The 23,009-nt window shown below is 48.1% G+C and overlaps 9 protein-coding genes across 9 annotated transcripts; 4 read left to right on the top strand and 5 right to left on the bottom strand.

Moving 5' to 3' along the window:
• Positions 1 to 111: 111 nt before the first annotated feature.
• On the bottom strand, positions 112 to 2,186 carry V2V93DRAFT_364552 (chaperonin Cpn60/TCP-1 family). Its single transcript, XM_066908875.1, has 6 exons — positions 1,979 to 2,186; positions 1,801 to 1,913; positions 1,599 to 1,743; positions 1,133 to 1,539; positions 809 to 1,070; positions 112 to 751 (listed from the first exon to the last, which is right to left on the bottom strand). The coding sequence occupies exons 1-6, from the start codon at positions 2,151 to 2,153 to the stop codon at positions 192 to 194; spliced, it is 1,662 nt and encodes a 553-aa protein (XP_066768053.1). The 5' UTR covers positions 2,154 to 2,186; the 3' UTR covers positions 112 to 191.
• Positions 2,187 to 2,323: 137 nt separating this feature from the next.
• On the bottom strand, positions 2,324 to 3,827 carry V2V93DRAFT_342948 (uncharacterized protein). The gene is made up of 2 exons (XM_066907839.1): positions 3,631 to 3,827; positions 2,324 to 3,566 (listed from the first exon to the last, which is right to left on the bottom strand). Exons 1-2 carry the CDS (start codon positions 3,805 to 3,807, stop codon positions 2,487 to 2,489), a joined length of 1,257 nt encoding a protein of 418 aa, XP_066768052.1. The 5' UTR covers positions 3,808 to 3,827; the 3' UTR covers positions 2,324 to 2,486.
• Positions 3,828 to 4,078: 251 nt separating this feature from the next.
• Positions 4,079 to 6,230, top strand: V2V93DRAFT_320638 (uncharacterized protein; the record flags this gene model as incomplete). The annotated part of the gene is made up of 2 exons (XM_066907326.1): positions 4,079 to 5,653; positions 5,718 to 6,230. The coding sequence occupies 2 exons, from the start codon at positions 4,079 to 4,081 to the stop codon at positions 6,228 to 6,230; spliced, it is 2,088 nt and encodes a 695-aa protein (XP_066768051.1).
• A 304-nt stretch (positions 6,231 to 6,534) lies between these two features.
• Positions 6,535 to 8,783, top strand: V2V93DRAFT_125714 (aldehyde dehydrogenase domain-containing protein). Its single transcript, XM_066906787.1, has 3 exons — positions 6,535 to 6,696; positions 6,758 to 8,174; positions 8,255 to 8,783. The coding sequence occupies exons 1-3, from the start codon at positions 6,610 to 6,612 to the stop codon at positions 8,302 to 8,304; spliced, it is 1,554 nt and encodes a 517-aa protein (XP_066768050.1). The 5' UTR covers positions 6,535 to 6,609; the 3' UTR covers positions 8,305 to 8,783.
• Positions 8,784 to 8,831: 48 nt separating this feature from the next.
• On the top strand, positions 8,832 to 9,849 carry V2V93DRAFT_364542 (uncharacterized protein). The gene has a single exon (XM_066908874.1). It carries the CDS (start codon positions 8,855 to 8,857, stop codon positions 9,545 to 9,547), a length of 693 nt encoding a protein of 230 aa, XP_066768049.1. The 5' UTR covers positions 8,832 to 8,854; the 3' UTR covers positions 9,548 to 9,849.
• Positions 9,615 to 11,475, bottom strand: V2V93DRAFT_364540 (Pal1 cell morphology protein-domain-containing protein). Its single transcript, XM_066908873.1, has one exon. The coding sequence runs from the start codon at positions 11,409 to 11,411 to the stop codon at positions 10,047 to 10,049; it is 1,365 nt and encodes a 454-aa protein (XP_066768048.1). The 5' UTR covers positions 11,412 to 11,475; the 3' UTR covers positions 9,615 to 10,046.
• Positions 11,476 to 11,680: 205 nt separating this feature from the next.
• V2V93DRAFT_364537 (uncharacterized protein) lies at positions 11,681 to 12,946 on the top strand. The gene is made up of 4 exons (XM_066908872.1): positions 11,681 to 11,743; positions 11,812 to 11,830; positions 11,916 to 12,198; positions 12,259 to 12,946. Exons 1-4 carry the CDS (start codon positions 11,726 to 11,728, stop codon positions 12,824 to 12,826), a joined length of 888 nt encoding a protein of 295 aa, XP_066768047.1. The 5' UTR covers positions 11,681 to 11,725; the 3' UTR covers positions 12,827 to 12,946.
• On the bottom strand, positions 12,857 to 20,578 carry V2V93DRAFT_364536 (NUC071 domain-containing protein). Its single transcript, XM_066908871.1, has 5 exons — positions 17,257 to 20,578; positions 14,905 to 17,201; positions 13,339 to 14,852; positions 13,143 to 13,275; positions 12,857 to 13,083 (listed from the first exon to the last, which is right to left on the bottom strand). Exons 1-5 carry the CDS (start codon positions 20,439 to 20,441, stop codon positions 13,034 to 13,036), a joined length of 7,179 nt encoding a protein of 2,392 aa, XP_066768046.1. The 5' UTR covers positions 20,442 to 20,578; the 3' UTR covers positions 12,857 to 13,033.
• V2V93DRAFT_364535 (uncharacterized protein) lies at positions 20,578 to 22,527 on the bottom strand. The gene has a single exon (XM_066908870.1). It carries the CDS (start codon positions 22,247 to 22,249, stop codon positions 20,870 to 20,872), a length of 1,380 nt encoding a protein of 459 aa, XP_066768045.1. The 5' UTR covers positions 22,250 to 22,527; the 3' UTR covers positions 20,578 to 20,869.
• Positions 22,528 to 23,009: the final 482 nt, after the last annotated feature.

Raw genomic sequence — 23,009 nt, 5'->3', positions numbered from 1 at the left:
TAGGAAAGGCATAGCATTCATTCATTAACAAATAATTAATCACACGGGTCTTTCCAATAATGTAGATACATTGGAAGCCAAGACTAGACTCTTCTACTCTTGCTTGAGAGAGGTTTATTTTACAAGAACTTGTCTATTATTTACAAGGAAAGAATAAAAACATAGTATAGTAAATACATAAAGGGTCAAACTTAATCATCATCGGCATCCCAATTTCCAGGCATCTGAGTCTTTGGCATCACGGGTCCACCGGCCCGCTTCGCCATTACGATCTGATCGACAGAGAGAATAGTATTGACTGTATCAGTAGCAAGTTTGATCGCCCAGCTCTTCGCCGCGAGTGCGTCGTAGATTCCCATACTTTTCGTATCAAGAAGTCCGCTAACATCAGACTCATCAACGTCAACGCCCGCATACCAATCTTCTTTCTTACCGTGGGCAGCATATAATCTACCCAAGATCTCAGTAGCGTCAAGGCCCGCGTTATCCGCCAATATCCGCGGAACGATCTCAAAGGCCTCGCCGTACTTCTTGATAGCATGCTGTAAAACTCCTGGCGTTTTCTCACCATAAGATCCAATTCTTTGAACTAGCTCAATTTCAGTCGCACCGGCTCCGGGTAGCAGGCGACCGTCTTTGGCAAGTGATTTGATGATGCTGACGCCGTCGTCGATTGCGCGCTCAACGTCGTCGAGAAGACCTTGTGTTGCACCACGAATTACAATCGTAGAGGTACGCGTGATTTCATTTTCTGCGATTTCCATAAAATTAGCCTTTTTAATTTCATCTTTAGTCGCTCAATACGCACCTTGTCTGACAACGGTGACTCTGTCGCCACCGATCTCAATAGTCTCAACAATATCAATCTTTCCCATCTCCTCCGGCATAGGCGCGCCAAACCTCGGCAAAGGCGTAGCTCCAACGACTCTGCACAATCTTCGGAGATCAAACTTGCTAGGAACTCTTAGAACAAGAATACCGTAGCGGTTGAGATAGTTCAGAGCTAGTTCTCCAATGGCGGCACCAGCGATAAGGACGCGAATACCACTGTCGGCAATAGCTTTGATATCCTAGATGAATTTTATTAGTCTTAGCTACTATATTTGATATATAGGTAGGGCGGATAACGCACAGCCTCCAAATGAGCCTCCTCGTCCTTTGTAAAGTTTAGCATCTCCTTTGCGTTATGCAGCAAAACAGTTCCCTTTGTCTCAGTCTGACTGATATCAATCGGGCAAGTAAAGACACCCACCCGCGCCGTCGACGCAATATTTTTAACTGACCCCTCGGGTTCGCGATTGAAAACCATACCCTTGACGACTGTACTAGCCGTCAGATTGCTGCCCATGATCTTAACTACGCGCACGTTGTCGACGTTGAAGTTCTTCGGATTCTTGGGCATGACAGAGAGAACTGCTTCGGCGACAAGATTTGCTAAAACATCTTCAGAGCCGTATTGCTTAGACATAATTGCCGGTCGAATTGCTTTGAATAGCTCGTTTTGAACGTGTAAATCGCCAACGCTATCAACGACAAGTTCTAACAAACACAGTCAGTCGGGTAATACTCTTCGCATGTAACACAAGAAAGCTAGATACCTTCAAGAGCAGACTGAGCAAACTTCTCTGCAAGCTCGTAACCCTGAATGATATCGGCGGGGTGTAATCCAATACGGATCAAGTTCTCGGCTTGATTCAAAAGTTCACCAGCCATGATAATGACAAGATTAGTGGCATCACCCATCTACAAGCCAACCCATATTAACACTTTATAGAATATTGAATAAAATACAAGTGATACCTCAGATTCCTGCTGCTGACTAGCCATGACCATTAGTTTGGCAGCCGGGTGGATAACCTCAAGTTCGCGCAGGATCGTAGCCGCGTCACTAGTCAAAAACACCTTTTGCAAATCTATTTGATTGCTCCAGGTTAGTCTTGAATACCTTTCCAATCATAAAGAAAATAGCAAAACATACGATTGATGACAATTTTATTCCGTCCACAGGGCCCAATTGATGTACGCACTATTGACGCGATCTCTCTGCATGCATCAATGTTCCTACTAATCGCACCATCCTCGCTCTGATAAGTCTGATATCCAGGCTTGAAAAGTTGAGTGCCTGGTGCACTAGGTAACGATAATCCTGACATATTTTTCCGTTCGAATGATTGCTACCGCTAAGCAAAGAAAGAAAAAGAGAAGATATGCGAATAGAGACGCGAGATGAAGGTTGCAGAATATTTTGCGCGAAGGCCGGGTAAATAACCCCCTTTGTCCATTAATGCTCTATCGACAATTGTCCACAAAGATATTAGTCAAATTCAGTATTTATTTACAGAATATCATTACAAACTATATACACGATAAATGGAATGCTAAAATCGGTACGAGCTTCAAAGCCCGTTTTTTATAAAAAAAAACCCCTCCAAGAAGAAAACCGCATACCTCTATCTCATTTTCTTCTCCAGCGCTAACTTCGGGTATTACGTCTTTTTCGACGTCACTTTCGATGATCTCTTTTTCTTCTGCGATCCAGACGTGGTAGAACCAGACATAGTAGAGCCAGTCGCAGAAGGCACTTCGACAATCTTCTCCTGGCCATTCTTCTTTGTCTGCCCCTCATTCTTCCGTCTCAAGGCGCTAGCATTCTCCAAATCCTTAATCATAGTCGCGGTATCTTCAAACAGTTTCTTCGAAATCTCCTCATCGTTCGCAATTTTCATAGGCAAAGGCTTCGTCATGACCGTACACTCGCGGTATATTTTACCACCTTGTCCTTGTGCGCCGTCGGGATTCATTATAGCGTGCAGAATAGTCTGCGCGCCTTGAGAAGGACTTTTGAGCACCAGCCACCAAAACGGCCAAAGTATTAGATAGAAAAATAAACCCCAAAGACTTCCAAGAGTAAGGTAGTTTCTCGACGAAGGCGAGCGCGAGAACCCTGGATTGGCGAGAGAAATGCGCGCGTTATTAGACTGCTTGTCAGGTCTCTGATAACTATCCAGTGACCGCTGGAACTCTCTTATAAACATCAACAGCGCAAGTTTTGACGATCCAAATACTTTCCACGGCTGCGAGGCAGGGTACGGGCGCGATACGAACGCGGGATCAGAAATGTCAAAGTCGGCGAGGACGTATGAAGAGCAGCCTGCCACTACTATCCGAACATCGCGGTCGGCTGGCTGGACGCGAAAAGCCGGGGAAAGTAGAGTTATAAGATGATAGTGACCTAGGTAGTTTATTCCGTACTGCGACTCTACGCCATCCGCGGTAAATCGTCGGGCTTTGAACGGCGGCTGACATACAGCGGCGCAGCACACAAGTGTGTCTAAGCGACGAGGTGGAGAATTGTCAAGCCATTTTGTAGCAAACAATCGAATTGAGTGCAAGTCTGCTAGATCGACTTCTTCGGCGTAGATGAGTTGGTTGTCGGTACGTTCGCGCAGTTCGGCAATGTAATCGATGAGGAACGCGTCTGAAAGCGAACGCGTGAGGAAGATCAGTTGCGCTCCTCGCTGAGCCAGGTCTTCTGCTACAGCCTGTCCTATGCCAGACGTACCGCCCTAAATATATTTATAAACGACGGAACCGGGTAGCAATTGACTAAATAAAGGTAGAAGAACATACTGTGATCATGACAACGCGACCGTGCATCTCGCGTTCCCAGGTATTTGAGGCGCCCGAGAAGAAACGCTTGAGAAGCGACACGCCAACAACATACGGGCCATATGTCTTCAATACAGACCAAAACGGGATTTTTTCTGTCCCGTTTCTGAGCACGAACGTGACAAAGTCGAGCGGCATCTTGTCGAAGACAGTTGTAGATATCAAGAAATACACACTAGACCCATAAGAAGCCCAGAAAAGGGCAAAGGGTGAAGAAAACCCTAACCGTCAAAGGGAGATCGCCTCTCGTCGACAAACGCTGCTCTCTCCGCCTGTCTTCTTCAAAACACTTTTTCTTTTTGCCTTCCTTGCGTAGTTATTTTTCTGTTTCTATCTTTGCTGGGTTATTTTGTAGGGTATCTTTGCTGTCGCTCTTTACTGGATCTTGTTTGTCTGTTGTCGATATAGCATGGCCTCACAGACCTCGCATGTGGACGGCGCGGGCATCTCTCATATCCTAGACCAGGCCTTGGTATCTCTTTCTGACCAACAGCAAGTGTTATCACAGCAGCAGCAGCAGCAAGTGCAGTTGCCCCACCATCATCTGTTCGTCTTGGCATCGCCTTCTTCATCCGCGTACACGACCCCACAACAACTTTCAGACTCCGCAGATGACGAAGACGAAGACGAGGATGACGATGACGACACTGCCGCAGATATCAACGACGACGCATACACAAAGGACTCTTTAGATGAGTTTACTCATATACCACAGACAGACTCGATAATTGCTCGTCTACCGACAGAGCTACTCCTGCAAATCTTTGGCTGCTATGACGAACCCAAGCATTTGCGCAATGTCTTCTTCGTCTGCAAAGCATGGGCAAGATGTGCTGTTGAACTACTTTGGTATAGACCCAACTTATCGTCACCTTCTGTACTTGTGCGCTTTCTCAAGACGCTCAAGAAGCGCGACAGCGCGTTCTTCCCCTACGGCCGCTACGTGCGGAAGCTCAACCTTGCACAAGTGGCTGATAATCTTTCGGACCAAATGATGATCACAATAGGCGACGCATGCCATGAGCTCGAGCGGCTCTCTTTAACGGCGTGTCGCCGACTGACTGATTTATCGCTCGTGCCCATTTTCGAAGGAAACCCACTGTTAGTCACGCTTGACCTGACGAATGTAGAACTACTGCGCGATGCAACTGTTTTTGCCATAGCTCGCAGTTGCCATAATTTACAAGTTCTCAGTCTGGCAGGATGTAAGGATGTTACAGATGAATCGATAGTTGCTCTGGCTGAGAATTGTCGTTTGTTAAGACGTCTGAAGCTAGTGGAATGCAATCAGATTACAGATGTCTCTGTGCGCGCTATTGCAAATCATTGTTTGCAAATGCTCGAACTCGATATCCAGAGCTGTGCAAAGGTCAGCGACGAGTCCGTCGTGGAGGCGATGCGACGGCTTACTAGTTTACGCGAATTGAAACTTGGGTTAAACCCGTTGATCTCGGATGCCGCATTTGCGGCTATTGCCACTGGGTCTATCGATGGCTTGTCATTGTCGCCGTCTGCGCCTCACTTACGACTTGATGCTTTGCGGGTACTGGATTTGACGTCGTGCGAGTTCGTCACTGATTTGGCGGTGAGACGGATAGTCGATGTTGCTCCGCGATTGCGAAATCTTGTGTTTGCAAAATGTTTAAATCTTACTGATCGCAGTCTTGGTCATATTTCAAGACTTGGCCGGTCGTTGCATTATCTGCATCTCGGGCACTGCGCGAATGTGACTGACAATGGCGTCAACGTACTCGTACAACATTGCACGCGCATACGATATATTGATTTGGGATGCTGTGCTTTGTTGACGAATAGTGCTGTTGCTGATTTGGCCACTTTACCGAAGTTGAGAAGAGTAGGGCTTGTCAAGTGTCAAAATATCACGGATGCAGCTATACATTCGCTTGTGCAACGACGGGCTGTTGGACTAGAGAATTCATTAGAGAGAGTTCATCTTTCTTATTGCACGAGTCTTACTCTACCTGTATGCGCTTTTAAACATCTATATCATCTAAGAACTGAATTGAAACTAACTTGCGACTGATTAGGCTATATACGATTTACTAAACAGCTGTCCTCGTTTAACTCATCTATCATTGACAGGCATTCCCGCGTTTCTACGACCCGAATTGACACAATACTGTCGCGAACCGCCACAAGAGTTCAATTCCCACCAGCAGTCTGTATTCTGCGTATTTAGCGGCGCGGGCGTTACCAAACTTCGGCAGCATTTAAATCAGGTTGTGCGCGAACAACATAGTTTGTACATTCGCATGCAGCAGCAGATGCAGATCACGCACAATGCATTACTGGCGCACACTGGTGGTCCTGCGATATTAGATGAGCAACAACAACAGGCATTTCAGCATGCGGCTGCGATGAATGTATTTGGAGTACCGCCGTTTATTGCAGATGCTAATGCTGTGCTTGCGGCAGCGGATATGATTCCAAATCTTGTACAACAGCAGCAGCAGCTAGAGCAAGAGCAGCAAGAAGAGCAGGCAAGAGAAGAGGACGAGGCTATGAATGATGCTGAAGAGGAGATGACTAGTCTTGATTAGCGTCGAATCTGAATAGTGCTTTAATGGGAGAAAGTAGAATTTGATGATTGTTTTTCTTTCCCTTTTTTTTTTTTATGTTTTAACAAGTTGGGAGCCGGATTGCTATGGTTGGCCTTTGTCTTTTAGTGGTTAAATAAGTTATCTCTTTGTTTTCTTTTCGCTGTTGGGAATAGTTATTCTTATTGAATGCATTTGAGTTATATAATTATTTTTTTTTTGTTTATTGCGTTTATCCAATAGTTACCAACCACCACGGCTAACGAGTCCGATCTGGTGTAATTACAAATAATTGTCACAAACAGTAAAGCCGCACGATAGGTCCGATATAACCCAGCGAAGTGTGTAGATTGGTCGATCCTCCTAACAACTACACTAAAGAATGTTCAGATTTAACAGAACAGTTACTTTACAGACTAGAGTACCTTTTAATAGACGAATGCTCTCGTCTGCAGAAGCATTGTCTAATGTGAGTTCCTACTATTGCTGTATTCTCAAGAATCGACGATACTAAGAGGCACGATGATTAGATGAAGCGAAGTGGGCTGCTTAAAGAATGCGGAATAATTAATGGCGAAGAGAGAACTTCAGCTACGACATTCGAAGTTTTCAATCCTGCTTCTCAAGCAATCATAGCTCGAGTACCAGACCTGAATCTTGCCGATCTCGACGAGGCGATCGCGGGGTCGGAGACTGCGTTCGCGCAACTTCGGCGCACGACCGGCTTCGAGCGCGCAGCGATGCTTCAGAAATGGAATGAGCTAATGCTCAAACATTCAGAAGAACTGGCTACAATCATCACTCTTGAAAACGGGAAACCGATAGCCGAAGCGCGCGGCGAGGTAGCATACGCCGCGAGTTTCTTGTCGTGGTTCGCGGGTGAGGCGCCGAGAGTGTATGGTGACGTCTTGGCTCCTTCGAACGCACTCAATCGTGCGCTGGCAATCAAACAGCCAGTGGGCGTTGTTGGAATGATTACGCCATGGAATTTCCCGGCGGCAATGATTACGCGAAAGGTTGCGGCCGCGTTGGCTGCCGGCTGCACTTCTGTAGTCAAGCCTGATGCATCAACTCCGTTGACGGCTATCGCACTCGCAAAACTAGCACTGGAAGCAGGCGTTCCATCCGGTGCGCTGAATGTGGTTCCAGTTTCGCGCGATGGAGCGGCCGAAGTCGGCAAAAAGCTCAGTATCGACCGTCGAGTACGAAAGCTTTCATTTACTGGCTCGACGGCGGTAGGCAAGCTACTGATGCAGCAATCTGCCTCGTCGCTGAAAAAGCTCTCTCTTGAACTTGGCGGAAACGCGCCGTTTATCGTGTTTGACGATGTACCGGATGTGGCGGCAGCGGCAGCGGCAGCGGCGGTGAGTAAATTCCGCAGCTCGGGACAGACGTGCGTGTGTGCGAACCGGATATTTGTGCAGTCTTCTATTTACGACGAGTTTGTAGAAAGACTGACGGATATTGCACAAGGATTTACGGTAGGAGAAGGATTTGCAGAGGGCATTACGCATGGTCCATTAATTGACGAGCGGGCTTTGGCTAAAGTCGAGCGACATGTCGCCGATGCTGCTGCGCTGGGTGGAGAGATACTTGTGGGCGGAACGCGGACTGCAATAGATATAGGCCCTAATTTCTACCAGCCCACTGTTATTTCCGGGGCTACTTCTGCAATGGCGATTGCCGGAGAAGAGACGTTTGGGCCTGTGGCGGGTATTTTCAAGTTTGAAGATGAAGATGAGGTCGTGAGGGAGGCGAATAGTGTCGATGCCGGGTTGGCGAGCTATGTGATGTCGAGAGATGTGTCAAGGGTATTTAGGGTTGCCGAGAGGCTGGATTTCGGAATGGTTGGTGTTAATACGGGGCTGATTAGTGACTGTGCGGTGCCGTTTGGAGGAGTGAAGGATAGCGGATTTGGCCGTGAGGGCAGCAAGTTTGGTATTGATGGTCAGTATAGAGATTGAAAAAAACTACAGATTGCAGATTTTAGAGAGGAGATTTTTGCTAACAACTTCATATTCTTGCAGAGTATCTTTCGGTAAAGGCAATCACTTTTGGAGGAGTTGGTTTGCTGTAAAAGAAGCCAAAAATTACTAGCGAGACGAACAAACTTAAGGTTAAATGATGTCGCATATTAAAGTCTATGATGGTGATGTTCATATATTTTGGAGGTTCGGAAGAGCTTTACGAGAGAATTGAACAAGGATTTACAAGATAATACGAATAAGGAGAAGAGATTGCAATTAGCAGGAATTGGAAATGGAACGATATATGATTCGGCATTGTATGGTAGATGTATGTCTATATTCGACTCATGCACCTATCAGATATCGCAGCGCATACACTGTATACTTTCTGCCTGTATGAGATCCATATACTATCAGTCTATATAAAAATACCCGTATTTCGTATACTATTTATACGATATTATATCTTAAGAACTGATAATCCTCTGCCGATCTTCGCCGGCTCCGTCGATCACTCTCCGCGTCTTCACGCGGCCGCGCCGCAAGCCGCACACCCCGCACTCGGATCACAGTTTCTCCTGTGCCATTTAAGTCCCTGCTCTTCCTCTTCCTCTTTCTTTTCTTCATCCTCCTCTTCATTCGCTCTCTTTACCCTTTACCATGCGTTTCTTATCAGCAATCCTCTCGCTCTCCTCCCTCGCGGCTCTTGTCGCCGCCCAGCAGGCCCCCGCCTGTGCTTCCGATTGTCTCTCGGGCTCGCTTTCCTCCTCTGGCTGCAGCTCCGTGTCTGTAGAGTGTCTTTGCAAAAGCTCCGCCTACATCGACGCTGTCACCTCCTGCGTTCAGTCCTCCTGCTCCCAGTCTGATTGGGCGGCTGCTCTCGAGTACGCCCAGTCTCTCTGCGCGTCCGCCAGCGTCTCCCTCTCCGTCGACACTGCCACCTTCACCGGCGGCGCTGGCGGCTCCTCGGCTACTGGGGCGGCTTCCTCCGGTGCTGCCTCCTCTGCTGAAGCCTCTTCTGCTGGGGCTGAATCTTCTTCCGTCGCCGTCGTGTCTTCATCCAAGCCCGCATCGTCTGCAGCCGCCGCCTCTTCTTCCAAGCCCGCTTCATCTAGCGCTGCTTCATCGTCTGCAGCCGCCTCGTCTACCTTGGCGACCTCGACCGGCGGTAGTGGTGGCGGCGGCTCTGGCTCGTCTTCGTCGACGGCTGCTGGCTCCTCGGCTGCTGCCTCGCAGACCAGCTCGGCCGCCTCGGGCAATCCCGCCGCAGACTTCTCCGTCGTCTCCAAGGCTCTCTGCGGTGTATTCGCCGCTAGCTTCATTGCTGGCCTCGTCTCGTTTGCTAGAATGTAGATTGTGGCTATCATTTTGAGTCGGTTGCAGGTATTAATAGTACTCAAAACTAAGAAAAATCAATCTTGTATGTGATTCGTGTGTCTTGGGATATTTGTATGATATCAAAAATGCATAAATACTCTGAAAATTCGTGAAATAGACTATCATAAAGGAATACCCAGATATCCAAAATGGGCAAATCGTAGAAATCAAATCACACCATTATGTTTTGGCACAATTCTCAGCTGGATCACATGGTTCTCCTCTCACTTACATTTCAGCTTTGGCAATGCCGAGAACTGCAATGCCGAGAACAGCACTAAACAAGCCAGCAGGAAAGAGGTCTGATATAAAATATAAACATAGTAAATTTCATAAATCATTAATATTACAGTATCCGTAATGCAAATAGCAGTCCCAAAACAATAACATATGTACTTCTGCCATCAAAAGCATCCTCCACCTCTGTACTGACTGCTTTTTGCCGTCGTCCTCTATTCGTACTCAGAAATACCGCTTACTCCTTCCGCTTGCTTGATCCCACTTTCAAAGAACGCACTCGCTTTAGCAGCGTAGATGGTACAGGCGCATCCCCGCCCGCGTATGATGACGACGCAGGCGACGACACCTGTCGAATCATTCGCGGCGCGGCAGGCGGCGGCATGCCACTGCAATCCTCCTCCAATATCGCGAGCGGCCTCTCATCAGCCGAATGATGTCTTGACCCCGCGTTTGTGTTTGCCTGAGCAGTATTGATTGGCGTCAGATGCCGCTGGTGCTTTGAGTCTGAACTTCGTAATTTTTGTACAATCGATTTTTTCCGCACTAGTGAAGACTCGACCTTGGAAAAATCTACCACGTCGTGGCCAACGACCCCACGCTGTTGCTGCTCAATCGCTGCTCGTGATGCCGGAGTGCCCTCGAAAAAAGTCGTCGAGCCAAGTCCAAGTGACGTCTCGCCAAAGACTGGATCTGGCCGGTACGTGACATCAAACCGACCGGACGGATCCTCCTTAATACCATCGACAGAGATCGCCGCCGAAGCAGATAATCCCTTGCGGTGCACGAGCAAATGCGCTGGCGCACCAAGCGAGTTGTTCTCTGAGTCGGCAGGAAAGGCGAGCATAGGCGCCTTGCGATCAACGAGGTTGCGGTGTGGATTACATGCATCAAACGGGCCGTCATGATGGAATCCAGCGCCAAAAATACCTGTGACGTCGAGCCGGTCAATAGTATCGAGTGGACCCTTTTGCTTTGACGATGACTTGCGATGCTGCTGATGCTTCTGTCGCGACGACGGCGACCCGCTTTTCGAGTGGCCGCGATGATGATCGTTATGGTTATGACTGTGCTGATGATGGCTAGCGCTGCCGCTGCGATTAGGCTCGCCGCGGTGCTTGCTGCTCGACCGCGGATGCTTTACCGGCACAGCCGCTGCCGCGGATGCCGCGTGTCGATGCGAGGATCCACGCGACGAGGATGAATGCTCTGCAAATGGATCCCGGTCCGTGTCGGTATCAGACACGCGACGAGCACTGCTTCGAGGCGGTGGTGGGGGCGGCGGAGGCGGAGCAGGTCTGCTTCCACTGCGACTATATCTGTTTGTATTGTTAATGTTGCTGGCATTGCCGCTATTCACGCTACTGCTGCGCGGATACTTTGCGCGCTCGTCCTCTTCCAACCCAAGCTCAAGAAGCAGAGATGGCAGATCCTCAGACGCGCGTCGACTCGCGGGGAGTCCGCCGGGAGATACGCCACCACTGCTATGAGTGCTGCTGCTGTCGAGGAACGGATTGTTTGACGAGAACGGCGACGGCGCGGACTGCGTCGGCATCATGTCCGTCGCTCGCGGACGAAACGGGTTATTTGACGCAAACTGCATTATCTTACTGACTGGCCCAAAAAAAAAAAGAAAGAAAAAGAAAACAGAAAAGGTGGGATAGCAGGCGCGTCGCGAAGCGTTGTTGTTTGTGGGCACTCGAGCACAGGGGGGGTTCATGCTCACACTGCTGTCGCGCTTATGCATAACGTAATCACATGACATAATATATGACTAATATATCATCACGTGCTTATGTGACTGCTTCCCAGATGAGCCCTACCTCACGAACTTTGAGCCTTGTCTCACCAACCCTATCTCTCTGCGTACCCGCATTCTTCTTCTTACCCGCACACATACATCTTCATTGTCTTGTCATGTCCGTCGCCTCGAAGGTGTGTATCCAGTTTTAGAAGAAGCGATCACCCATTGCTATGTTTAGCTTACTAATTTTTTTTTACAGAACCCGTTCAGTCTGCTAGGTATCGTTTTATCCTATTTCTTTAGAGCCGCAGCAATCCCTCGACAAAGCACTCTCCATAAGCTAACCCACCTCCTCTTCTGCAGCCGACGACATCGAGGAGCCATCAGTGGCTCCCGTCGAGCCAGTTACCAAGACAACCACTTCTTCAAAGAAAGCAGACGCACCGCCCAAATCTGCAAAGCCAGAAAATGCCCGTCCGAAACAGCCGCGCACAAACGCAAACGATGCCGCCATCCGCGACAAGTCCGCTGGCCGCGCAGCCAACCGCTCGCGCCCTACTGGCGAAGCTGGCGAGTCCGCTTCTCGTCGTGGTGGTCGTGGCCGCGGCGGAAAGCGACAGCTTGACCGACAGTCCGCTGCCCCCGCGTATGTTTCCTTTCAATGTCATAAAGCGACAATTGTCTAACTCGGATCGTCTTTCTATAGTGTCTCAGAGAAGCAGGTGAACGACTCTTGGGGTACACAAGTTACTGACGAGCAAGCCTCGAAAGAAGACGTCGCAGCTGAAGCCACCGCAGACTCTGAACCTGCCACCCCCGCCGCCGTCGAGGAGGACAACTCAAAGACTTTTGAAGAGTACCTCGAGGAACTCAAGCTCCAGTCCGCTGATCTCGGCCCCAAGCCCACTATCCGCAAGCCCAATGAAGGCGAGGACCCTTCGTCGTGGGGCGTCGTCGCTCCAGCAAAGGACGAAATTTCCGAAGCTGATCCCTATCTGAAGGTCAAGCCCAGCCAAACAAAGACCAAGACCAAGAAAGAGAAGACTGTTGTCGAGTTCGAACCTCAGTTCGCTCCCATCCGTGACTCTTCCTCCGCTCCTCGCCGTGGCGGAAGAGGTGGCCCTCGCGGTGGCCCTCGAGGCGGCCAGCGCGGTGGAAGAGGTGGTCGTGGTGGCCCTCGTGGTGGTCGCTCGTCCGCCCCGGCTCCGGCTGCATCGACTGCTGCTTCCCGCGTTAGCTTGTCTAACCTCTCAGAGTTCCCTTCGCTTTCTTAATTCCTCTCGTCAATCTCTTTTTTTGTTTAATTTTCAATTTCATGACAAAAAAGTTGGTTTTTGTATTTCTAATCTCTTAAAAAATATATCTACCTCATCCAATCCTTTCTTTTCTATCTATCCCGTAATTATAAATATTTGTATATTTTTGAAATTTATAAATCATTTACAATTACATTGCGATCCTCATTCTTTCTCTTTTCCACTTCACGCAAATACATCAGATCTCTCAACTTCCAAGTCATTATTCTCCATATCTATAAAACGCATAAATATTAGCGACTGTTTTCATATGAAATTTGTATCGATAACTTACCATTAAACGCAGTGAAATGAATGGGCCGATGAATCTCATGATAGAATGGCAATGGCGTGTCAAGTTTTAAATCGTATCGCGTATTGGGATTCCATCCCGCGCCCACGAAAGCGTTATTCCAAAATCCAGTTTCCTAAAGTAACAGTCTCGTTAGAAAAATTGGCTTTTGATATCAACATCAGGAATAAAAACATACCGGCACCAAAAAGAAACCCATAATACGATCAGATAACAATAACTGACTTTTGTTGCCGAAACTAGGTAAATATCCTTGCGGCGTAGTCGACACGAGATCCTTATTCTTCGCACCCCACTCGATACCTTCAGGCTTGAGCGTATACGCTGCCAGCGACACTGATCCGGGAGTAAAGCTGACAGTCATAGTCACAGACTGCTGTGGATCCCACACTCCTTCATGCGCTTTGACCAACTGCGCGTGCTGCGTCACATCAGTCGGGGACATTGCGCTCATTTCCTGCGCCTGCGTGTGAATCCAACCTAGCGGCTCGAGTCCTTTAAGCAAAAATTCATGTTCAGGCAAGTGATGCGGTAACTGCACCGCCTGGTTATTACCTAACTGCGGCACCATCACAATACACTTGATTTCCTTTACTTGATCGTTATCAGGCGGTGAAGTACCGTACAAGAATCCCGCAATCTGTGCGCGTAAATCTGCAATCTGAATAAACTTCTTGAGAATATTTTTCGGCATCACATACGTGCACTGCTCCTCGTCGTCACGAATATCCTCAGACGAGACATAGATGTTCTTGGTCCGCATATGCAGATTCGCAGATGCCACAGCGCGCGTGCGCCACTCGGTCTTACTCGCAAACGTCTGTTGCTCGTAATTACTCGTGGTGACCACATAAATCTCATCGCCGTGCACGTTCTGCGTCTTGGTCTTTACAGCAGTCAGCTGCGACTGTTCATCCTGCTGCTGCTGATCCACATCAGCAATCTCCTGCCGCCGCTGAGACGGTGCTTTAATCTCCTGTCCGAGAATCAGATCACGCACTTCATGCTGAGTCAACGCCGTCACGTTCACGTTGTTCTTCTTGCCGTAGTCATTCAGAATCAGATCCTTGAGCTGTGTCTCAACCTTGATCCATTCTTCGTCCGTGAACGAAGGCCAAATATGATGATCAAGCGTCACAACACTTTTGTCTGGTCGCAAAATAATCTTCGCCTTTTCGATATTTACATGGAGCGCGCGCAAGATCAAGATAAGTCTTGAGAATGCAGTGTACGAAGAAATAGTCTTCAACCAGTCATCGTACAAGTTGAACAACACCATCTGCGGCTCAGTAGCCTTCAAAATTAATTCAGCGAGCTTCTCAATTTTCATCGCTGCCTGGAAAGGAAGTTGAAGTTCTGAAGGCCGAATCGAGATATTAGGGAAATCAAGCAGATGTACTTCAAGCGGGTCGAGAATTCCTTTTCGTGTAACAATTAATTGCTTAGGCTGCTCCTCGACCGGCAGCGATCGAATCAACGCGGCAACCTCCTCAGCGGTCTTCCATTTTGCAAGCTGTCCCAATCGCTTCTGACCCGCCCACACTGAAGTATGGATGATCTTCAAAAACAGCTGACCTGTGCGCGGATTGAAAATGAAAATCGCACCATTAATGGGCTTCGTCGCTAAATTTCCCTCAAATGTTTTGTGAATCGTGACTCTGTACACATTACTGTCGTCCACGAAAAATTGAGCTATATGTCTGTTAGCACAGAACACTGGTGAAATGCAAAATTCATTACTTACTTTGATTACTAAACAGCTCACTATAATTCTGGGAGTTCAAGTAAGCCTCTTGAGGTTCCGACGAGTACAGCTGCAAGCCCTTACGAATACGCTCACGGAGAACGCTCAGCGCGGAACACAGCTTCATTACCTTGGACATTGCCTGCTGCATCAAAGGCTTCAGGCCCGGGAACCAATTTCCGTACGCGTCGTAGATATTATAAGCGAGATCAATGCCAACCATCACACCTGTCGGCGACGGATAGATACTCGTGCTGTCGGTAGTATAGTCAAGAAACTTAGCACGCGTGTATCGTGAGATATCATGTGAATCATAGTCGCCGTATCGCAACTGCACGTCGATCCAAAACTTGTTTGCGGTCGTCGCGTCCATCACATCTTTGCTGTCATTCAGGAGCGATGGCTTGCAGACACTCCAGCGGTAAGAACTGAAAAGTAATATATCGGCGCAGGAAGAATTCATCTTGTACGACTTTCTCGGATGAATCGTTTCCTTTTGCACGCTCTCAATCTGCAAAACATCCGACTCTTGATCAAAAACCTGACATAGATCAAAGACAAGATTTTCATGAATCTTCTGCCACAAATGCGCACGGAAAATTTGAATCAATGAGATCTTCAACGTTGGAATCTTGCCGTGCAAGAAGATACCGGTCAGATCAAGTTGTACAAGAAAACCAACATAAACGTTGGCACGGTTGATAGTCGGCGACCACCACAGCGTAAATCGACGATTAGGAATTTGATTAAGACCAGATCTCTGCGCAATAGTCAATTTCTTGAACTTCATTGAATCTTCAAATCCAGACGCCTTCTCCCAAAAGAGACCTTCCCAGTTTGGAAATCCAGTAGCCTTAAACAGAGTATGTTCAAGAATAGTCTCGATACCACCCAACGCCTGGATAACATCTGTTCGATAGGCATTCAGATTCCAAAGCTTTCCATCATGTCGCTGACTAGTCCACCAGAATGGGTTCGATCTCGCGATAGAATATTGCTTGAACTCAGTCCGCACACGATGTCCTTTATCGTACGCCAGAGTGTGACGATCCTTCTGGAATAGCGTGTTAATACGAGGCAATCCTCGATCCCAACTATCTTCAAGATCTTCAAGTGTCAATCGCCGATTTTGTTGGTTGGCCTCCTGGCGCTTCATAGCATATTCAGCCCATACACGTTGCGAATCAACAAATTCAGATTCCCAAGTCGTCAAGTATCTGAAAATATTCGGAATAAGCTGATCTTCATCATGACTCATTCCAGATCGGAAATGCGTGATGCCGGTGTCAGTCTGCTTTGACCATCGCAGATCAGAAGTAGGAATTAAAATGTGACTAGCACTGAGCATACCAAGACCACCAAGCTCCTTCGGTGTGTAAAATACGGCCGGGGGGAATCGTGAGGGCATCTTTGAATTAAGTCCAATCTTGACCCGCGTCTGGATCTTGGTCTCGCACTTGACCAAAGTATCCAAAAGCTCTTCAGTGGAGATCGCGGCCTCTCGATAATATGTGAAAAGGGCAATGAGCGCAGTATTCCACTTATTCGCAATTTTTGTGAAGGTAGTCGATCCTGAAGACATCAAAATTTGTCGAATGCGATTATTAAACTTTGCAATATCGTCCTCCGCAACTCTCAAAAACGCATATGCTGTCCTCTCTTTCGTTGATTCATTCACCAAACTCCAAACACTATCCTTAACCGCTAACTCCGTCGCCTCACTTCTCGCTTTTGGTAAAATCCTTACTTCAAAGCCGCACATTGAAAACAGCAAGTTTGGATTATCTTTACTATATACTGAAGCAAACGTATCTTCCCACTCAATAGAGGTGATCGAGCGAGGTAGACGATTCTTCAATTCCCAAAATACAGCTCTGCCAAGATTGACATCATGACGCATCAACCGCATGCGACTGTCACGTGGCCAACACTTCTTGTTAGTGTAGCCAACAACATTTTCAAAATTGGGATCAGGCTGCTCTGTTAAGAAGCGTTGAATCAGCTCACGCGCCTCGTCAGCCGTAAACCTGAAGAAAATGTGCACTCGGTCGATATATCGCGAGTACAACCTAATCGGGTGACGGGCCTCGATCTTCTCGTCTTTGAACTGACAAAACTCATTGGGAAGCTGAGGCTGTCCAGCAAGATCGGTCGCGCGCTGGAGACCAAGAAGAAGAATATCGACAACAAGACCATAATACTGGAACACAAATGACGAGAATTGTAGACCACGCATCATACCGTAATTGTTGATATGATTCATGTCCTTGTAGGTCATATTGGTGTTATTCTTGGCACTATTATTCAAGTTAGTGATTATACAATATCACGACCGAGGTAGATTATACATACGTAATGTAGTCCGCGATATTAGCATCCACAATCAATCGCAACAAGCGATTAAGTAAAGTCAAATCAGTCTTCTCAGCCAGTTTACTAAGTGTAGTCTCAATCATGACATTACACTGTCCTTCGCTGACATCCCAAACGTCAGTCAAATTGTTGATACCCTGGCACCATTTGTATACTAGCAACGGCGGAACCTCAGAATCACTAGGCTTAACCCAGTTAGGAAAGAGGCGGCGCTTATCGGCCTCGTACCACAAATACTGATCGAGATAGGCGTCAGTGATTTTTTCTAGTGGATCAACGTCAATAACAGGAGTAATGTGGCTGTAGTGATCCATCATGTCAATTCCGACTTCCTTAAATGCTCGCTGAGTAAGTAGAAATGTCTTGATCCGGCTAAGACACTCGTGAGGATTATCATAAGCCTGCTCAATGAGCGTCAATTCTTCACGTTGCGATTGATTCAGTCTACCCTTTATAGAGTAGGCTTCTTTCAATCTCTCGAGTGCAAGCACGAGTAATTTGGTGTCATGCTTATAGCTCAAGGGAGGGAACAAAATCGGCGTGAATTTACGACTCTCAAGCCAATGCACCATAGTCGTATACATGGCCACACCTTCTTCAGGTGTCACATACGGTCCATCTTTCAAGAAATTATGTTGGCGCTCCTGTTCGGACTTGAGCCATAATCGAGTCAATCGTCCTAAATTCTTCTTTGCAACGGTCTTATCTACGGTTGCTCCGCGGCGAATGCGCTCACGGTTATAATGCGCGACCGAGATCCAGCCATCAGCTTTAGCTTTAACATAACGCAAAATGATATTTTCCACTGGTGCAGGTAGGCCCGGCACCTTCCAGGGGATATTAGCCTTCCAGCAGCGCCAAGCTTCGCTGAGATGTTGCAAAATTGTCTTCGCCTTGTTCTGCTTCAATCCCTCAGGAATCATATCAAGGATGTCATGCATTACCGAGGCTCGCAGCTCGAGATCGTAGTACGAATCCACGCGCTGCTTAGTAACTGTCTTCGCAACACCTTTCGAATGCCGTCCCTCAAATTGTCTTGCCAGCAGATTTCCAAGCCAGCGCTCTAAAAGTGGAATAATACCTCGCAGAAAGAAAAGCCAAACGCGCCACGATGGCTGCCAGAATCCGCAACCAGGACCTTTACCAATCACAACATTAAATCGGTAATATATAACATGCTTGAGATCCTTACACGCGCGAATTTGGTGCATGACCTTATATTTGTATCGATAAATACCGGTAAGTTGACCGAGATGGTTGAGAGTGTAATGAATTCCGTCAGCCAGCTGGAATGCGTCGACATTTCCCAACCGATATTGCACCTGCGCGTCAACAAGAAGTTTTGTCACGCGCAAAATCTCACGCATCAAATGAAACGCATTTCCGAACCGAGACCGCTTACGCTCTTTGGTAGTCAGTGTCTTGGTTGGTTTCAGGTTGAAGTTAAAATCGAGATGCAAATATGTCAAACCCTTGCGGTGAATAAGCAAGTTGAGCATATTAAATCCCTGTCGACACAGCTGCAGCCCAGCTTCAACCCAATCGATCGTCGTCTGCTGGAAAAACTTTGTATTCTTCAAATTTCGAAACAAGTATTGCTTGCGCTGATTGCTCGGCTTGCGAGTCCGCAGAGCATTAAGCACATATGTCTTTAGCAATTTCTGATACGAAACGCGAACCTTGACCGGATATCCTGCAGGCGGATGCTCAAGATACCAATTCTTGACGAGCGCAACATCCTGAGCACGCACCATTCGACCGGAACGACGGTTAAATGGATACGGTGCCCACCAGAGCGATATCGCGCCTGCAGTGTTATCGGTGTAGAGCTCTTCTTCGTCGAAAAGCGGGTCGACAATAGCAGGCAACTCAAACTGAGAGTCTTCATCTTCATCGCCAAAAATGTCATCTTCGTGAGTCTCCTCGAGGTCAGGCATTACTTTACGAATCGAAATTGGCGCAAGTCTTGAGCTGAAAAAATACGCAGGATAATCCGGGTCTTCCGGCACATTGACACTCTGGGGATCGCTATACCAGTCAATCTCGACTGATCGCGGCAGCGAGTTGTATAGGTGAGGATAAGCAATGCGATACTCTGTGCGAATAGGAGCACGAAAGATGATGCGGTCGATCGCATTAAACTCACCAAAGTCCTCGTCATTAGGATCAATATCTTTGTAAAGTTTTTCAAACTTAGGGCCACCCGGAATGGCGACATTAAGAGCTTTAGCGGTAAAAAAAGACTTTTTGTCGAACATATAAAAATAATTTTTGTCAACATTTTCAGACAGTAGCGAACCCGCAAGACGATAGAGCGTCGCCATTTGCGGCAAATCAAGAGTCCATTTGCGATACGCAGGTCCGGGAACAAATTTCGTCTCGTCGATAAGCGGATGATCATCATAAAGCCACTCCATAACGGCGCTATCTTCATCTTCGTTAAGCTCAAGTTGAATGGCCTCCGGAGGCTCGACTCCATCAATATTCTCAGACCAAGAAATTGGCGGTTCCTCATCGTCAAAAGGAGGGAACCGCATACGCTTAAAGTGCTTACGGTCGCGCTTCTCGCGTCGCATCATCAACCACATTGATGCCCACTGAGCCGCATATACCGGTTCGATGACACGCGGAATCTCGTTAACAAAAGTGATCGCACCAGTGATATGATACAGCACACGCACATCACGCGCCTCTTCCCACGGTTGAGGCATGTTCTCAAGAAGCTTGATGACAGCATGCGGCATGTACTTTAGCGCCCCAAGATATGATCGCTTATCAGCAGCAAATTTCTTGGATGACATATCCCCGTGGTCGCGCATAATCTTACGCAGATGCTCGGGTGGCATGTCGGATTTCTGCACTTGCACATACGATGTCGCCGAACGCTTCTCGCTGAATTTCTGCTTCTGAAGCTGATGCCATTTGCGCTTACGATCCATCAACTTTGGCAGCTCTGGATCGCGTGGACCACGAGTTGCCGACGGTGTCGAAGGCGGCGGTGGAGGCAGAGAGCCAGGTGGCGGAGGAGGTGGTGGTGGTGCACCCATCGAGGTCGAAGGCGGTGGTGGTGGTGGCGGCGGATGCAGAGAGGAACCGCCTGGCGGAGGAGGAGGCGGTACCATTCCTCTACCAGGCCCATTCCATCCGGGAGGTAAATTCGACATGATGTCGGAGAATAGGAAAGGGAAAGGAGATGAGAAGGTGGAGACAGGGAAAAGGTGGAGATAGAGGAGTGAGTGGCCTGGAAAACCAGAAAAACAATATTTCGATTCGGCACAAACTCTATTTGAGCCTAACGCCACATGTTTATGCAGATAAGCTGTAACAAACAGAACAATACATTTCTAAAATGATTGTTAAAAACAATCAGAAAACAATATTGTTTGGAATAAAAGAAATTAGTCCATATTATGACAAACAAAAAACTACTATTACAAAAATTGGTAAACGATTAACGCAAAAGTGCGCTCGCGCCAGAGAACATCAGATTCATGCCCACCCATAATATATCGTACAATACATACATCATGATCCAAAATCTAGCATCTTTTTTTCTTTCTTCACCCTGATCCTGAACTCTAGCTACTCCTCCCTACATAATAGGCTGCATTGGCACAGCCTGCTGCACTGGTGTAACAGACGGTACGGATTGCAAATTGACAGACCCTGGAGCCTGAGTCTTGACAAGCTCCTTCATGCGCTTCTCACAGGCTTTGGCGGGTTTGCCCACTTTATCCGCAATTCGCTTCCATTTATTTTCTTCATCCTCTCTAACGGCATCCGCTAGCTTTGTATCTTCCTCTGGATTCCATGTCGTATGCTTCATATCAGCATAATAATGTTTTTTGATTGCACCGGCAGTACGATTCGGGAATTCTTTAGTTATAGCCTGCCATTTCGTTCCGCATTCAACGAGAACTCGCAAACGTTCTTCCTCAGACTTTGTCCATGTAGTTGCACGAGCCGGAGGATTACGTTTAGGAGGCACTTGGCCGTGCGCGCCGTTAGACTGCTGCTGCTGCTGCATTTGAACTTGAGGAATCTGCTGTACTTGTTGCTGTTGTGGTTGCTGCTGCTGCGATTGTGGTTGCGGTTGCTGTTGCGATTGCTGCTGCTGCTGCTGCGGATGACGCTGCTGTGGCTGTTGCTGAGCATGAGGTTGCTGAGACATGGGCATGTGTGACAGCTGCTGAGGTTGCTGCTGCGCATGAGGTTGCGGGGACAATGACATCGGAGCACTATTGATAGATATAGCTGGGCTCAACTTTTGTTTCTTGACAATATGCCCTGATGCAGGAGAAGTAGATGCAACGCTAGTCATGTCAGAGTTATCGAGCGAGTCAAAGTTGAAGGCCGCAGAGCTGGCGGTAGAGGAGAGCGCCATACTACCGTGCCGCTGCGGCACCTGCTGTTGTTGATGAGAGTGCTGTGGAAGTGGCGACATTGGCATGTGGGAGGAATGGGCAAGTTGCTGATGCTGTTGTTGTTGTTGTTGCTGCTGCTGAGATGGTGGAACAGGTGGGACCGAGCGCTTGCTCTCGTAAGAACTGTAGTTGTCATACCCTAGATCTGCATGCTGTTGCTGCTGCTGCATCGACTGCAGCTGAGGGTGTTGGTGCGATTGTGAGGGTTGTTGCTGCTGGTGGTGCATCAGCTGGGGTTGCTGAGGCTGGTGCGGTATGGAAGCGTAGTGCTGCTGCATGGCGAAGACGGAGGACTGCTGCTGATGCGGAAGTTGCTGTGTAGGCTGTGAGGGTTGTGGATTTCCATACAGCGAATTTACCTGGAGCATTGGCATTGTGTGCGTCGCCGGCGGATACTGATATGGCTGGTAGTAACTGCCGCGCTGCGGAGGCACGACCTGATGCTGGGGTTGCTGCGGCTGCTGCTGTTGCTGTGGTTGCTGTGGTTGCTGCTGTTGCTGCTGCTGGTGGAGCGGCTGCTGGGTCTGCTGAGGCTGATACTGCTGCATGGCGGACAAAAGAGGCAGCCGGCCGGCTAAAGTGCCGAAAAGATATAAAGAGATGTGGAGGAGGCGATGTGAGTTGGCACCTGAGTATATGCTTGTGCTTGTGTTTACTGTGAGCGCCCGCCCTTGAACTTCGAGCCTGAACTCAAGCAAAGGGGTGTCTGAGAAGATCGGCAAGTAACAATCGACAAGACCTAAAAATTACTTGTTGACAAGGAGGCGGCACAGACAGGGCCCAGAAAGAGCAGAGCACGGTAACTAGGAAGAGAGCTAAAGAAAAGAGAGAGGATGAGAGGTGATGAGGGTACGCGGAGGCAAAGTACACAGCGGCCGGGTACGGCAAGTTACCCGGCCGTAGCTATCGCGTCCCCTGATTGGCCGCCACCGGCACTGCTGGCTGCGGAGCAATGCGCGAAGATCTTCTCGCGAGGCAGGACCAAGGGGCGACAAGAAAAAAGGAAGACAATTACAAGAGAGCAAAGCAAAAGAAGCAAGAAGTAGAGGAAAGAACGGGAACAGAAGAAGGTTGGCGAAATAGGACCCTGACCAGAGTACGGCTGCGACAGAACAGAATACTCGATTAGATACATGCGACGCAAGCACGAGCACAGAAATTCATCTCGGACTGTCTGTGACAAGCGTTGCTGGGTGCGAAAAGTGCTTTGCTTAGTCGCTACTGTGGTAGAATATAACGCGAAGGGCAGCTGAATGTACCTTATCGCTGCAGCGTTCAAAGTGCTCCTAACCTGTATCTGCCCACCGA

Source organism: Kockiozyma suomiensis (genome assembly GCF_038497685.1).
Source record: "Kockiozyma suomiensis strain NRRL Y-17356 unplaced genomic scaffold V2V93scaffold_2, whole genome shotgun sequence".
Classification (NCBI taxonomy): Eukaryota; Fungi; Ascomycota; class Lipomycetes; order Lipomycetales; family Lipomycetaceae; genus Kockiozyma; species Kockiozyma suomiensis.
Note: the sequence above shows the minus strand (reverse complement) of the source record. Positions and strands in the feature narration are given on the sequence as shown.